Source organism: Candoia aspera, chromosome 1 (genome assembly GCF_035149785.1).
Source record: "Candoia aspera isolate rCanAsp1 chromosome 1, rCanAsp1.hap2, whole genome shotgun sequence".
Classification (NCBI taxonomy): Eukaryota; Metazoa; Chordata; class Lepidosauria; order Squamata; family Boidae; genus Candoia; species Candoia aspera.
In genome coordinates this window covers 115,590,645-115,604,659 of record NC_086153.1, presented here as the reverse complement: position 1 = coordinate 115,604,659, position 14,015 = coordinate 115,590,645, and the positions used below count along the sequence as shown (strand labels likewise).

Genomic DNA, 14,015 nt, shown 5'->3' with positions numbered 1-14,015 from the left:
AAAACCCTTGTATACAAAGGCCATTAATTACAAATAAGGAATATACTATACTATACTATACTATACTATACTATACTATACTATACTGTTATGATATGATACGATACGATATGATATGATATATGATATGATATGATATTAAGGTCTGAACTGGCGTTAATAATGAGCAGAATGTCAGAACTAGCATGAAGTCTTGAACTGGAATTTGACATGATGGAATGTTTGAATAGAAGTGGTTATGAAAAGTTGTAGTTAACATAAGCTGCATTAATTATATCTACACGACCTGTGGTTCAGATTTAGCAGCCTACCCGACCCCACATCCCCTATTAATCTGTTAAATCAAGGATTTATTGTATTGCGTACTGCTTTCCATGAATGAATAGACTGCCATGAGTAGATGCCTACTTCTAATATAGCTGTAATTTTAAAAGTACCATTTCCATAGATTTATATATCAGAATCCTACACCATCTAAGGCCTGGCAGCCATTTAGTAAACTTTAAGTTACTCTTTTTCTTATTTATCTGAGCTACACACAATACTAAGTTACTGACAAGGATTTCGTATGTTTTTAATAAGTTGGGGCAATTTGTCTTGTCTAAATATTGGAGTCTTCAGCAAAGGATCGTTACCTTGTCGTGGTGCTGGAGCTTGAGCACCTCAATGATGCCATGAGCTAAACCGTGAAGGGCCACCCAAGACGGGAAGGTCATGACAGAGAGGTCAGACTAAATGCGATCCCTGGGGAAGGTAATGGCAACCCACCTCAGTATTCTTGCCGTGAAAACTAAATGGATCAGTACAACCAGAGATATGTCGGTATACCATCGGAAGATGAGACCCCCAGGTCGGAAGATGGTCAAAATGCTACTGGGGAGGAACAGAGGATGAGCTCAACTAGCCCCAGACGTGATGACGCAGCTAGCTCAAAGCCGAAAGGACGGCTAGCGGCCGACGGTGCTGGTGGTGAACGGCGAATCCGATGTTCTAAGGATCAACACACCATCGGAACCTGGAATGTAAGATCTATGAGCCAGGGCAAATTGGATGTGGTTATTGGTGAGATGTCAAGATTAAAGATAGACATTCTGGGCGTCAGTGAACTGAAATGGACTGGAATGGGCCACTTCACATCAAATGACCACCAGATCTACTACTGCGGACAAGAGGACCACAGAAGAAATGGAGTAGCCTTCATAATTAATAGTAAAGTGGCTAAAGCAGTGCTTGGATACAACCCCAAAAATGATAGAATGATCTCAATTCGAATTCAGGGCAAGCCATCTAACATCACAGTGATCCAAATATACGCCCCAACCACAAATGCTGAAGAAGCTGAAGTAGAGCAGTTCTATGAGGATCTGCAGCACCTTCTGGACAACACGCCTAAAAGAGATGTTATTTTCATCACAGGAGACTGGAATGCTAAGGTGGGCAGTCAAATGACACCTCGAATTACAGGTAAGTATGGCCTGGGAGAACAAAACGAAGCAGGACACAGGCTGATAGAATTTTGCCAAGACAATTCACTCTGCATAACAAACACTCTCTTCCAACAACCTAAGAGACGGCTTTATACATGGACTTCACCAGATGGACAACACCGAAATCAGATTGATTACATCCTTTGCAGCCAAAGGTGGCGGACATCTGTACAGTCGGTAAAAACAAGGCCTGGAGCTGACTGTAGTTCAGATCACGAACTTCTTCTTGCACAATTTAGGATCAGACTAAAGAGATTAGGGAAGACCCACAGATCAGCTAGATATGAGCTCACTAATATTCCTAAGGAATATGCAGTGGAGGTGAGGAATCGATTTAAGGGACTGGACTTAGTAGATAGGGTCCCGGAAGAACTCTGGACAGAAGTTGGCAGCATTGTTCAGGAGGCGGCAACAAAATACATCCCAAAGAAAGAGAAAACCAAGAAGGCAAAATGGCTGTCTGCTGAGACACTAGAAGTAGCCCAAGAAAGAAGGAAAGCAAAAGGCAAGAGTGATAGGGGGAGATATGCCCAATTAAATGCAAAATTCCAGAGGTTAGCCAGAAGAGATAAGGAATTATTTTTAAACAAGCAATGCGCAGAAGTGGAAGAAGACAATAGAATAGGAAGGACAAGAGACCTCTTCCAGAAAATTAGAAACATCGGAGGTAAATTCCAGGCAAAAATGGGTATGATCAAAAACAAAGATGGCAAGGACCTAACAGAAGAAGAAGAGATCAAGAAAAGGTGGCAAGAATATACAGAAAACCTGTATAGGAAGGATAACAATATCGGGGATAGCTTTGACAGTGTGGTCGGTGAGCTAGAGCCAGACATCCTGAAGAGTGAGTTTGAGTGGGCCTTAAGAAGCATTGCTAATAACAAGGCAACAGGAGACGACGGCATCCCAGCTGAACTGTTCAAAATCTTGCAAGATGATGCTGTCAAGGTAATGCATGCTATATGCCAGCAAATTTGGAAAACACAAGAATGGCCATCAGACTGGAAAAAATCAACTTATATCCCCATACCAAAAAAGGGAAACACTAAAGAATGTTCAAACTATCGAACAGTGGCACTCATTTCACATGCCAGTAAGGTAATGCTCAAGATCCTTCAAGGTAGACTTCAGCAGTTCATGGAGCGAGAATTGCCAGACGTACAAGCTGGGTTTAGAAAAGGCAGAGGAACTAGAGACCAAATTGCCAATATCCGCTGGATAATGGAAAAAGCCAGGGAGTTTCAGAAAAACATCTATTTCTGTTTTATTGACTATTCTAAAGCCTTTGACTGTGTGGACCATAACAAATTGTGGCAAGTTCTTAGTGGTATGGGGATACCAAGTCATCTTGTATGCCTCCTGAAGAATCTGTATAACGACCAAGTAGCAACAGTAAGAACAGACCACGGAACAACAGACTGGTTTAAGATTGGGAAAGGAGTACGGCAGGGCTGTATACTCTCACCCTACCTATTCAACTTGTATGCAGAACACATCATGCGACAAGCTGGCCTTGAGGAATCCAAGGCTGGAGTTAAAATCTCTGGAAGAAACATTAACAATCTCAGATATGCAGATGATACCACTTTGATGGCTGAAAGTGAAGAGGAACTGAGGAGCCTTATGATGAAGGTGAAAGAAGAAAGTGCAAAAGCTGGCTTGCAGCTAAACCTCAAAAAAACCAAGATTATGGCAACCAGCTTGATTGATAACTGGCAAATAGAGGGAGAAAATGTAGAAGCAGTGAAAGACTTTATATTCCTAGGTGCGAAGATTACTGCAGATGCTGACTGCAGTCAGGAAATCAGAAGACGCTTAATCCTTGGGAGAAGAGCAATGACAAATCTCGATCAAATAGTTAAGAGCAGAGACATCACACTGACAACAAAGGCCCGCATAGTTAAAGCAATGGTGTTCCCTGTAGTAACATATGGCTGCGAGAGCTGGACCATAAGGAAGGCTGAGCGAAGGAAGATCGATGCTTTTGAACTGTGGTGTTGGAGGAAAATTCTGAGAGTGCCTTGGACTGCAAGAAGATCCAACCAGTCCATCCTCCAGGAAATAAAGCCAGACTGCTCACTTGAGGGAATGATATTAAAGGCAAAACTGAAATACTTTGGCCACATCATGAGAAGACAGGACACCCTGGAGAAGATGCTGATGCTAGGGAGAGTGGAAGGCAAAAGGAAGAGGGGCCGACCAAGGGCAAGATGGATGGATGATATTCTAGAGGTGACGGACTCGTCCCTGGGGGAGCTGGGGGTGTTGACGACCGACAGGAAGCTCTGGCGTGGGCTGGTCCATGAAGTCACGAAGAGTCGGAAGCGACTAAACGAATAAACAACAACAAAAAATATTGGAGTTGGGAATCCAAAATTGTATGTAAGATATGTGACTAAAGTTAGTACCCTGGAGGCTAGTTTGATCTGTCTACAAAGGATATTGTTCAACCAAAACTTAGAAATTCCAAGCCTCTATTGGGTTTTCTTCCATTAATTGACAATACCATACTATCAACTGCAAAGTAATATCAAGCACAACGTAATGTTCAGTAGACAGAAGAGCAGATTGCCTTGTGGCAGGATAAGATGTTGTGCTTGGGTCAGAGCTGTAAATTGGTCTCAAGGTTAAAAGATTTTGTCTATTTGTCAGCTCCATGCAAAGTGTCACGCAGACACCTAGAAGCTTCCTGCCTAATTAATACACCTGACAGAAGGGATGTCTGCCTTTGGGGAAAATATATAAAATTGACAGAACCGTTAGGTAACGGAAGAGGCTGTGTTTGTGCTGTGTGAGTCAAGAAACAGTCAGAGGAAGAATCTGCAGTTGAGGACCTAGCAAGAGCAAGAAGGATCAGAAAGAGCAATTGGCAGGGAGGACTGGCTGGAGAAAAGGACAGCAGCATTTGCAAGAAATGACCAGAAGGCAGTGAGGACTTTGACAAAGGTACTAGAATTCCAAGAAGCTCAGGAAAGAGTTATTTTCCCATTTTCCATTTTCTTCTCTGGGCTTAAAGCAGGCCCAAGAAGTGAAAATACTGAAGCTGTGTAACATAGTGAGCATATCAAGGTTGTGATAAGAACACTTACATGAATCAAAGAGAAAGGGAGTAAGACAGTTAAAAAACTGTAAAAAGCTCTATAAAGAAATGTCCATATAGAAATGTTTGTACAATTTGTTAAGCAAAGGGAGGGAGGGAGGGAGAGAGAATAAGCACAGAATAAGAATAAGCCGCGCGGTTTCGAACCGCCGACCTTCCGATCGGCCGCTCAGCGGTTTAACCCGCAGCGCGGCGGGGTGAGCTCCCGTTGCTAGTCCCAGCTCCTGCTCACCTAGCAGTTCGAAAACATGCAAATGTGAGTAGATCAATAGGTACCGCTTCGGCGGGAAGGTAACGGCGTTCCGTGTCGTCATGCTGGCCACATGACCCGGAAGTGTCTACGGACAACGCTGGCTCTAAGGCTTAGAAACGGAGATGAGCACCGCCCCCTAGACTCGGACACGACTGGACTTTACGTCAAGGGAAACCTTTACCTTTACCTTAGTGTTACAGTGCTTTTCAAATAAATAAATTGTGCTTATTCTCTCTCCCTCCCTCCCTCCCTTTAATTTAGAGAACTGTGTGTGTGTGTTTGTTTGTGTGTGTGTGTGTGTGTAAAATCCCTGCCATTTTCCCATCCTTCGACATTCCTGTTATCAAAAGATCAAAAGGTACAGATTTCTGCTTTTTCGGTCTTCTGACATGGTTCCATTTTAAAATTATTATGCAAAAAAACTTTTTCTTATTCCAGATGAAGAGTTCTGCAAAGTCTCAACTTCCTCTTCCAAAAAAACCTTTGCAATGTTAGAAAGACATTGTGCCATGGAGATTTCTTTTGTCATCAATAGTTTCACACTACTTCCTCTGTTATCTCCTTTATGCTTAAACTATAGTCTTAGTATAAATGCTTCTTCTCTCATTCTTTGAAAAACCTATGTTTTTCAGAAACTATGATTCTGTAGCATAACAATCTTTGCTCACCAGTGCATCATTTACAACACAGCAGTAAAACTATAAAAAATACTGAATAACTTCCTACAGCCATTCACACTCTTCACAGCAAGCAGGAAGAATCTGGATAACACTGTATTGTTAAAGCATGAGTAACTGGGGAAAATGCTAAAACCTTCTAAAATTTCTTGTTAATTGGCTAATGCAAACTGTCCCATCTGAAGCTCTTAAGGGAAAATACACCTATAAGACAATACATGAAATCTATCTAAGGTGGCAATGATTTGCAATACTTTTCAAGCATACTCTCTTTGATAAGATTTCAATTTCAAAATTGTTGAAACAGCTACTGTAAATGTGACAGTCTGAGCCCCAGACTGTCAGCTTGATTGATGCCCAGTTCATAAACTGATACTGTAGTCATTAAGTTGCCTTTAGAGCACAGTGATGATGCTAGTTAACACACAACATGAAATGGCCCTCCAGCAGGAGCATCAAAAAAGTTTAGGGAGACTAGATTTGTGAATTTAAGCTTCCATTTTTCAATAGTAAGATTTGGCCATGATCACAGAGAAATATATGTAATACAAATTATACACTTCTGCTCACACAATGGGATTTTCCAGAGCAGATTTGAGAGGGGGAAGGGGAATCATTCTGCTACTAGATGCAATTCGGTGAACTGAAGGCTATACTTTCTGTGCAACATCTGGTAGACTACTTAACAGATCTACAAGTCTGACAGAAAGAAATTCAAAACTAAAAAAAAACAGAACAAATAATTGTTTACATATTTATATTCAAGCATTATAAGGGAGATTTCAGATCGTTTATCAATACTGCATTTTAGGTGTTCTTAAGCAGTTTGCAAATGCAGGTAGTCCAACTCATGATTACGATGTTGCAGCAAGCCACGGTCACATGATCACAATTTTCAACATTCCCTACCAGCTTCCCACAAGCAAAGTCAATGGGGAAGCCAGCAGGAAGTTGGAATGTAGTCCCACTCCCACTGCTTTTTTTGCCTCTGTAGTGCCTGCCTGCACACACCCTGCCCCCTGCAGCATTTGCTCACCCACTGGCTTGCTTGTTTGGGACTCCCACCTCTTCCCACTTAACAACTGGGATTGCTGTCACATGACGTTGTGCTTTACAACCACATTGCTTAGCGACAGAAATTCTGGTCCCCACTGCTATCCTAATCCAAGGATTACCTGTTCCTGTATTTCATTTCATATTAATAGATGCTCTGAAAGTTCTAGGAGTAGAAAGGCAGGGTAAAAATACAAACAAGTAAATGAAAATGTACTTGGTTATTTTACATCAGTATCTGGAACTAAGTTCAATATTCTTCATCACTTTATGTTGGAATTTTTATGGGCTTCATAATACTTTATCCATCTGCTTCCTACCAGGCAACAGCATATTTTAAAGCAATTCTACATATATGAAAAAAGGGAAAATTGAGATCCCATGTGAATTGCTTCCCCAGAGACACTTTCTGCTCAGCCTTTTTATTTCTCCTGAGCTTCCTCCTTGTCATGTTCGCCGTTTCAATGTCTTTGATGCATCGTAACGTTTCGCATGTCATTAATTGGATGCGGGTTTTCATCTCTCTGGGGAGGATGGGAACAGTTATCTTTTGGCTTTGCTTTGGAATGTATTTGTATTATCTACTGCGCTCAAGGTTACTTTCCCAGGCTAGCAACTCTGACGATTGCTAGCACCTGTGCCGGGCGGGGCTGTTACGAGGGAGGCGGGATACGTTTGCACCAAGGGTTTAAGTTTGTATTTGGCGCGCTTTTGCTCATTCTCAGCTTTCTCTGTATTTGTCTTTAGTTCCCTAATAAATCAGATTTCATTCAGCAGCCTCTTGTGAGTCTGAGTATTTGGGTTAGGGCAATCATTACATAAAGCTGAGAATCTAAGATCCTAACTCCGCTGGCCCCTGTCCAGGAAAGACAAGTGTCTAACCCTGTGAGGGAGAGAGCCCGCGATGACCGAACCCGACATAATGATGATGGACGAAGGGGAACCGGACTCGACCGTGAGGCAGTCCGGCCGACCGTCCCAAGGTGGGGAGCTGTCAGCCATCCGAGAAGAGGCGAGCTCCGAGTCGGAGAGTGAAGCCGGGGGGCTGAAAACAGCCCCGGAGACCACCGTAACTTCTCCGGGCGAGCTGCTCACCTGGGATGAGACCCAAGGAGATGCCACGGTAGCAGGGGGCCCATCCTGGAGGCAGAGATACCCATTATCCCCCAACGTGGTGCAAGTGCAGCCAACGGAGGGCTCACCCACTCCGGATCGGATCCGAGTGCTGGAGTCCAAAATGGATTCGTTGGAGGCTATACTGAAACAGCTGAGCTTGGATGTGACCTCGTTGCGAGAGGTCCGGGAAGAATCAAGCCAGCGGCATTCAACCCCTTCTTCCCAGGGGCTGTCCCCGGAACGGCGACGGGCGGTGCGGAGGCGCGAAGGGGACCAGTCGGTCCAGATGGAAATCGCAGCATCGCCAGGGCGATCGCCCCGGGGCCCCGTGCCGCCCCGAGCCAGGGAAGCACAAGCCGCGGCAGCACCGGTGGTGGGGCGCAGCCCGGCGGGAGGTGGAATGCGAGACTTCCCTGTCAAGTTTGATGGGGACCCGACCAAACTCTCGTTCTTCCTGACGAATGCGAAAGCTTACATGGAAGAATGGGGGGCGTTTTTCCAATCGGAAAAGGCAAGGATCATCACCATTGCCACCAAACTGAAGGGGAGGGCGGCAGACTGGTATGTCCAGATGTGCCAGTCGGAAGCGCCTGAACTGGAAAGTTTCGATGAGTTCCTCTGGGCGTTGAAACAACACTTCGAGGACCCCTTAGCAAAAGAGAGAGCAAAGCGAGCCCTGAAGGAACTCAAGCAGGGGTTCAGATCAGTGGCAGATTATGCTCTGGAGTTTAAAGCGCTAGCTGGGAAGGTGGATGACTGGTCCCAAGCAACCATTATCGAGCTATTCAAGGATGGCTTGAATACAGAGGTGCTGCGCTGGTCCCTGGGGAGGGACGACCCATATACGCTGTACGAATGGATCCTGCTGGCGGGGAGGGCTGAACATGCCCAGGAGATCTTTGCCCAGCGGAAGACCGCCAAATCGGGGCGGGAGGTGAAACCCAGCCGCCCATCGAGCACCGGGGGGAAACCGGGACAACGACCCTGGGACGAGGAGCGGGAGAAGCGGTACGCAAAAGGCTTGTGTTTGAGATGTGGTAAGGAGGGGCATCGAGTGGCAGCATGCCCGAAAGCAAAGGGAGAGGATCGGCCCGGAAAACCGGCGGCGAAGTCCCCTGCATTGCCGAGGAAGCAGAAAGCCGCGGTGGCTGAAACCGAGGGAGACGACGTGATGTTCTACGACATTGAAGGGGAGACCGAAATCCTGCAGCCGGCGGGAAACGCCAGCCACCTGCTCTAAAGGGCGCCGCTGGGCAGGTGGTAGAGGAAGGGCGCGAGCCTTCATCGGTGAGTGGCAGTTACCGCATTCTCACGGTGAAATTGAAATTGGGCTCCCAAACCAAGACTGTAGAAGTATGGGCCATGATTGATTCGGGGTGTTCCCGGTGTCTTATGCACCCCGACGTGGTAGCGGCTTTGGAGCTACCCACTTTCCCTTTACAACGACCCATCGCTTTTACACAACTGGATGGGTCCATGGCAGGGGGCAAACCGGTCACCCATTTTACAGGGCGCGTAGCCTTGCAACTGGGCAGCCACCAGGAAGGGTTGTCTTTTGTCGTGGCTCCTGTGGGGGGGCCCTTGGTGGTGTTGGGGGTGCCCTGGTTGGTACAGCAAAACCCCCAAATAAACTGGGTTTACCGAACTATCACGTTTAGGGATGGGTTCTATCAAGCGGCCGAGGGGAAGGGTGCCCCAGAGGAGATGGTGGGGGTTGCGGCAGCTGCGACTCCGCCTTACCCGGCCCCTCCTCTGGAAGGCTTGCCGGCCGAGTACAGGATGTTTGCTGATGTATTCGGTGAAAAGGAAGCCGACCAGTTGCCCCCCCCATCGAAAGACGGACTGTGCCATAGAACTGCTGCCCAACACCCAATTGCCCAAGCCAAAGATTTATTCCATGACACAAAAGGAACTGACTCTGTTGAGAGACTTTGTGGACAAAAATCTGGCGCGCGGTTTCATTGAGCCGGCGAATTCACCGGTGGGGGCGCCGGTTCTTTTTCGCCCAAAAAAGGATGGGACATTGAGACTTTGTACCGATTTCCGCGGATTAAATGCCGTCTCAATTTCCAACAAATATCCCTTGCCATTGATCAAGGACATGTTGTCACATCTGGCCAAGGGAAAGATCTTCTCTAAGCTTGATTTAAGAGAAGCCTACTATCGTGTACGAATCAAGGAGGGGGATGAGTGGAAAACTGCATTCAATTGCCCATTGGGAGCTTTCCAGTATAAGGTGTTACCGTTTGGTTTGGCTGGGGCCCCTGGGGTATTTATGCAATTAATCAATGAGGTACTGCATGAACATCTGTTTAAAGGGGTACTGGTGTATTTGGATGATGTATTGATTTATACTGAAACCATGGAAGAGCATGTGGCTCTGGTAAGGAAAGTATTGTGTAAACTCAGATCAGCTGAATTGTATGCCAAACTGTCTAAATGTGCCTTTCATCAGACCCAAATTGACTACTTGGGGTATAGAATTTCAGATAAAGGCATAGAAATGGACCCTGCCAAGGTGCAGGCTATCATGGACTGGGAGAGTCCCCGCACCCGCAGGCAACTTCAAAGTTTCCTGGGGTTCAGCAACTATTATAGATTATTCATAAGGGGATTCGCTGAGATTGCCTTGCCACTAACTGAACTGCTTCGAACAAAAGGGGTGGGAGATACTCGGAGAGTCAAGAATCCCGGAGCGCTGTTGCGGTGGACGCCTGCTTGTCAAACGGCGTTTGAGCGGCTAAAAGCAGCTTTTGTCAAAGAGCCCATTTTACAGCATCCTGATCCCTCAAAGCCGTTTGTAGTACAGGCAGATGCCTCCGATTATTCCATTGGGGCATTGTTGATGCAACAAGATGGGACAGGATGCCTCAAGCCCTGTGCCTACTTGTCCCGCAAATTCTCCGAGACTGAGAGACGTTGGCATGTCTGGGAGAAGGAGGCATTTGCAGTCAAAGCCGCATTAGAAGCTTGGCGGCATCTGTTAGAGGGCGCAAATCATCCCTTTGAAGTATGGACTGATCATAAAAACTTGGAGGCTCTTAGTACCCCTCGAAAACTGAGCCCCAAACAGGTCCGTTGGGCTCAATTTTTCAATCGATTCAATTTTCAATTGAAATTTATTCCGGGGAAAAAGAACTTCTTGGCTGATGCCTTGTCAAGGCAACCTCAGGACTCTGGGGCAGCGCCAGAAGTGGTTAGCACCCTATGGACGGCGCCCCAATTGGGCATGCAGGCTGTGACGCGAAGCCAAACGCGCACGCAGCAGCCGCCCACCACGGACGCTGCTCAGCCAAGCGCTTTGTCAATTCCCTCCCAGTTGCAACAAAAGTTTCTAAAAGAACTGAAACGGATACTTGGTTGCTTGCGAATAAAGACAGTGTTACTTTTGACCGAGGCTTCGCTTGGAAATCTAACCGCCTCTATGTTCCTGAAAGCCTCAGAAAAGATGTGTTACTACGTTCACACGATGACAAACTCGCAGGTCACTTCGGGTTTGTAAAAACCTTGCACCTGGTTCGGAGGCAGTTCTGGTGGCCCACATTACGTAAAGATGTCAAAGACTACATTGCCTCCTGCACTGTTTGTGCAATGTCTAAACGCAAGGTGGGCAAGCCCCAGGGCCTTCTGCAGCCGGTGGCCGCCCCTTCTTCCCCTTGGGAGGAAATCTCCATGGACTTTATTGTAGAGCTACCTCCCAGCCAACGCAAAACGGTCATTTGGGTGGTCAAAGACTATTTCTCCAAACAAGCTCACTTCATCCCTTGCGTGTCCATTCCGTCGGCACGTCAATTGGCTCGCCTATTTCTTGTACACGTGTACAGGCTACACGGATGTCCCTCCCGCTTGATTTCGGACAGAGGTACACAATTTACCTCACAATTTTGGCGGGCGTTCCTCAAACTGTTAGGCACGAAACAAGCCCTGTCCACGGCTTGGCATCCTCAGACGGACGGGGCCACTGAGGCTGTAAATTCTACTCTGGAGCAGTACCTCCGAGCTTTTGTGAATTATCAGCAGGACAATTGGGTAGACCTCCTACCGTTTGCTGAAGTGGCTTACAACAATGCAGTGCATCAAAGCACTGGCCAGACCCCATTTCGGGTAGCCCAGGGTAAAGACTTTGTACCTATCCCTGATCTACCGCAACCTCCTGCAGGATCAGCCACTCCAGATGATTGGACAACACAACTGGCAGACTCCTGGCCAATGATTCAACAGGCATTAGCTGATGCACAATCGGATTATAAACTGTATGCTGATCGGAAGCGAGCCCCCCAGCCTGCATTCCAAGTCGGGGACTCGGTTTACCTTTCCACCAAGTTCCTCAAGTCCTCACAACCTTCAAAGAAACTTGCGCCTAAATTTGTGGGTCCTTTCCCGATCACCGCTCAGATTAACCCTGTGACTTTTAAACTTGACTTGCCTCATAACCTCAAACGCTTACACCCTGTTTTTCATTGCAGTTTGCTCAAACCGACTATTCCTTCTGACCGCTGGCATCGCCAACCTCCACCGCCAACCCCCATCATGATTGACGGTCAGCAACACTTTGAAGTTAAAGAAATTTTGGACTCTAGACGCCTTCGCAATACTTTACAATATTTAGTTCGGTGGAAACATTTCCCTCATCCAGAGTGGGTCGCTGCACCAGATGTGGCTTCCCCTGTCTTGGTGGCCCGTTTCCACTCTGCTTATCCCACTAAGCCGGGTCCCTAGGTGTATTTTTAGGGAGGCGGTATGTCATGTTCGCCGTTTCAATGTCTTTGATGCATCGTAACGTTTCGCATGTCATTAATTGGATGCGGGTTTTCATCTCTCTGGGGAGGATGGGAACAGTTATCTTTTGGCTTTGCTTTGGAATGTATTTGTATTATCTACTGCGCTCAAGGTTACTTTCCCAGGCTAGCAACTCTGACGATTGCTAGCACCTGTGCCGGGCGGGGCTGTTACGAGGGAGGCGGGATACGTTTGCACCAAGGGTTTAAGTTTGTATTTGGCGCGCTTTTGCTCATTCTCAGCTTTCTCTGTATTTGTCTTTAGTTCCCTAATAAATCAGATTTCATTCAGCAGCCTCTTGTGAGTCTGAGTATTTGGGTTAGGGCAATCATTACACTCCTCAAGCAACTGCCTTCACCTATTGTTGCTGTGTTAGATCTGGGCTTCTTAACCCAGAATGGCCACCTTGTCTGATAAATCCCTTCTTATGTCAATCAATTTGCCTGCAGCTTTTTTCTTTTTCCCAATAGCTCATTTCTGGTAATAAGCTCTCCAGGCTGAGACATGCGATTTTTAACATAATATTACATATTTCCAAGATGTAGTAGATGAGTTTACATACCCTTCTCCAACAACTCTTGCTATTTTTAGACGAAAATCCACTGAATTTAGACTGGGTGGCTTCCATTTCAAAATGTCATCGCATCGTCCAGGTTTGTATTTCTTAAAAATAAAGAAAGAAAAGAACAATTAAAGAAAATTTACTTGTTTGCTTACAAGCCAGCATTTAATAGTCTGTTAAATATTTGAGGAAAAAAGTTATAAGGTTATGCTTATATTGTAACATCCTTTCCTCAGATGTATGACACAGAAAGCATTACAATTAATACCTGAAAGAAGATGATGACGTAATGAAATTTATTAAAAAATCTCAATTCCATATGTGCATGTGCAATATATGTTACCCATATTACTCATTTTAATCTTCTGAGGGAATTTATTGGGGAATCCATGCAGGTTACATATGAAAATGGAGAATTCCCCACCTTTTCCAATTTCAGACAGTAATCAGCAGACTTTGATTTTTCAGGAGTCTGATTGATAATTCATCAATGAGAATGCTAGTAGCATATCTATGACTACATGGTAGACAACCCAAAGCAGCAGTTTAAAGAGAGGAGACCTAATAGTGACCTAGAAGAAATTCCACACAGGTTTTAGGAAGATAAACAAATAATCATTACAATGTTGGGCAGCATACTGTTATGTTCAGTTAGGCATACTAAAACCCACTGAAGTCAATGGGTTTAAGCAGATTCAACTGTCCATAAAAGCTGTTTAATACTGTAGGTGTTTAATTCATATGGATTTCATTGTATCCAATTTCCTTTTTTCTGCACTATTAAATAGATAAAGCTAGTAAAAAAGAACAGCCTTTCTCACAATACTAGAATTCAGGTTTACCTGGTAAAAATCAACATGATTAACTGCCCTAATAGAATTATCCTTCATGAAGCAAACTTACGCCCATTAAGAAGAGTCATTAAATTAAGTATACATGTGCTTAAATAGTTTGCTTAAACTATAGGATTATACATAGGTCTTTGATT

The 14,015-nt window shown here is 45.4% G+C and overlaps 1 protein-coding gene across 2 annotated transcripts in view; it reads right to left on the bottom strand.

Moving 5' to 3' along the window:
- The window catches only part of RNGTT (RNA guanylyltransferase and 5'-phosphatase), a 143,988-nt gene that overhangs the window by 20,099 nt on the left and 109,874 nt on the right, over positions 1-14,015 (bottom strand). For both annotated transcript variants that reach the window (XM_063312263.1, XM_063312254.1), the window contains exon 13: positions 13,028-13,128. In XM_063312263.1, the coding sequence (XP_063168333.1) occupies positions 13,028-13,128 (101 nt within the window). The remainder of the gene's footprint in view (positions 1-13,027; positions 13,129-14,015) is intronic.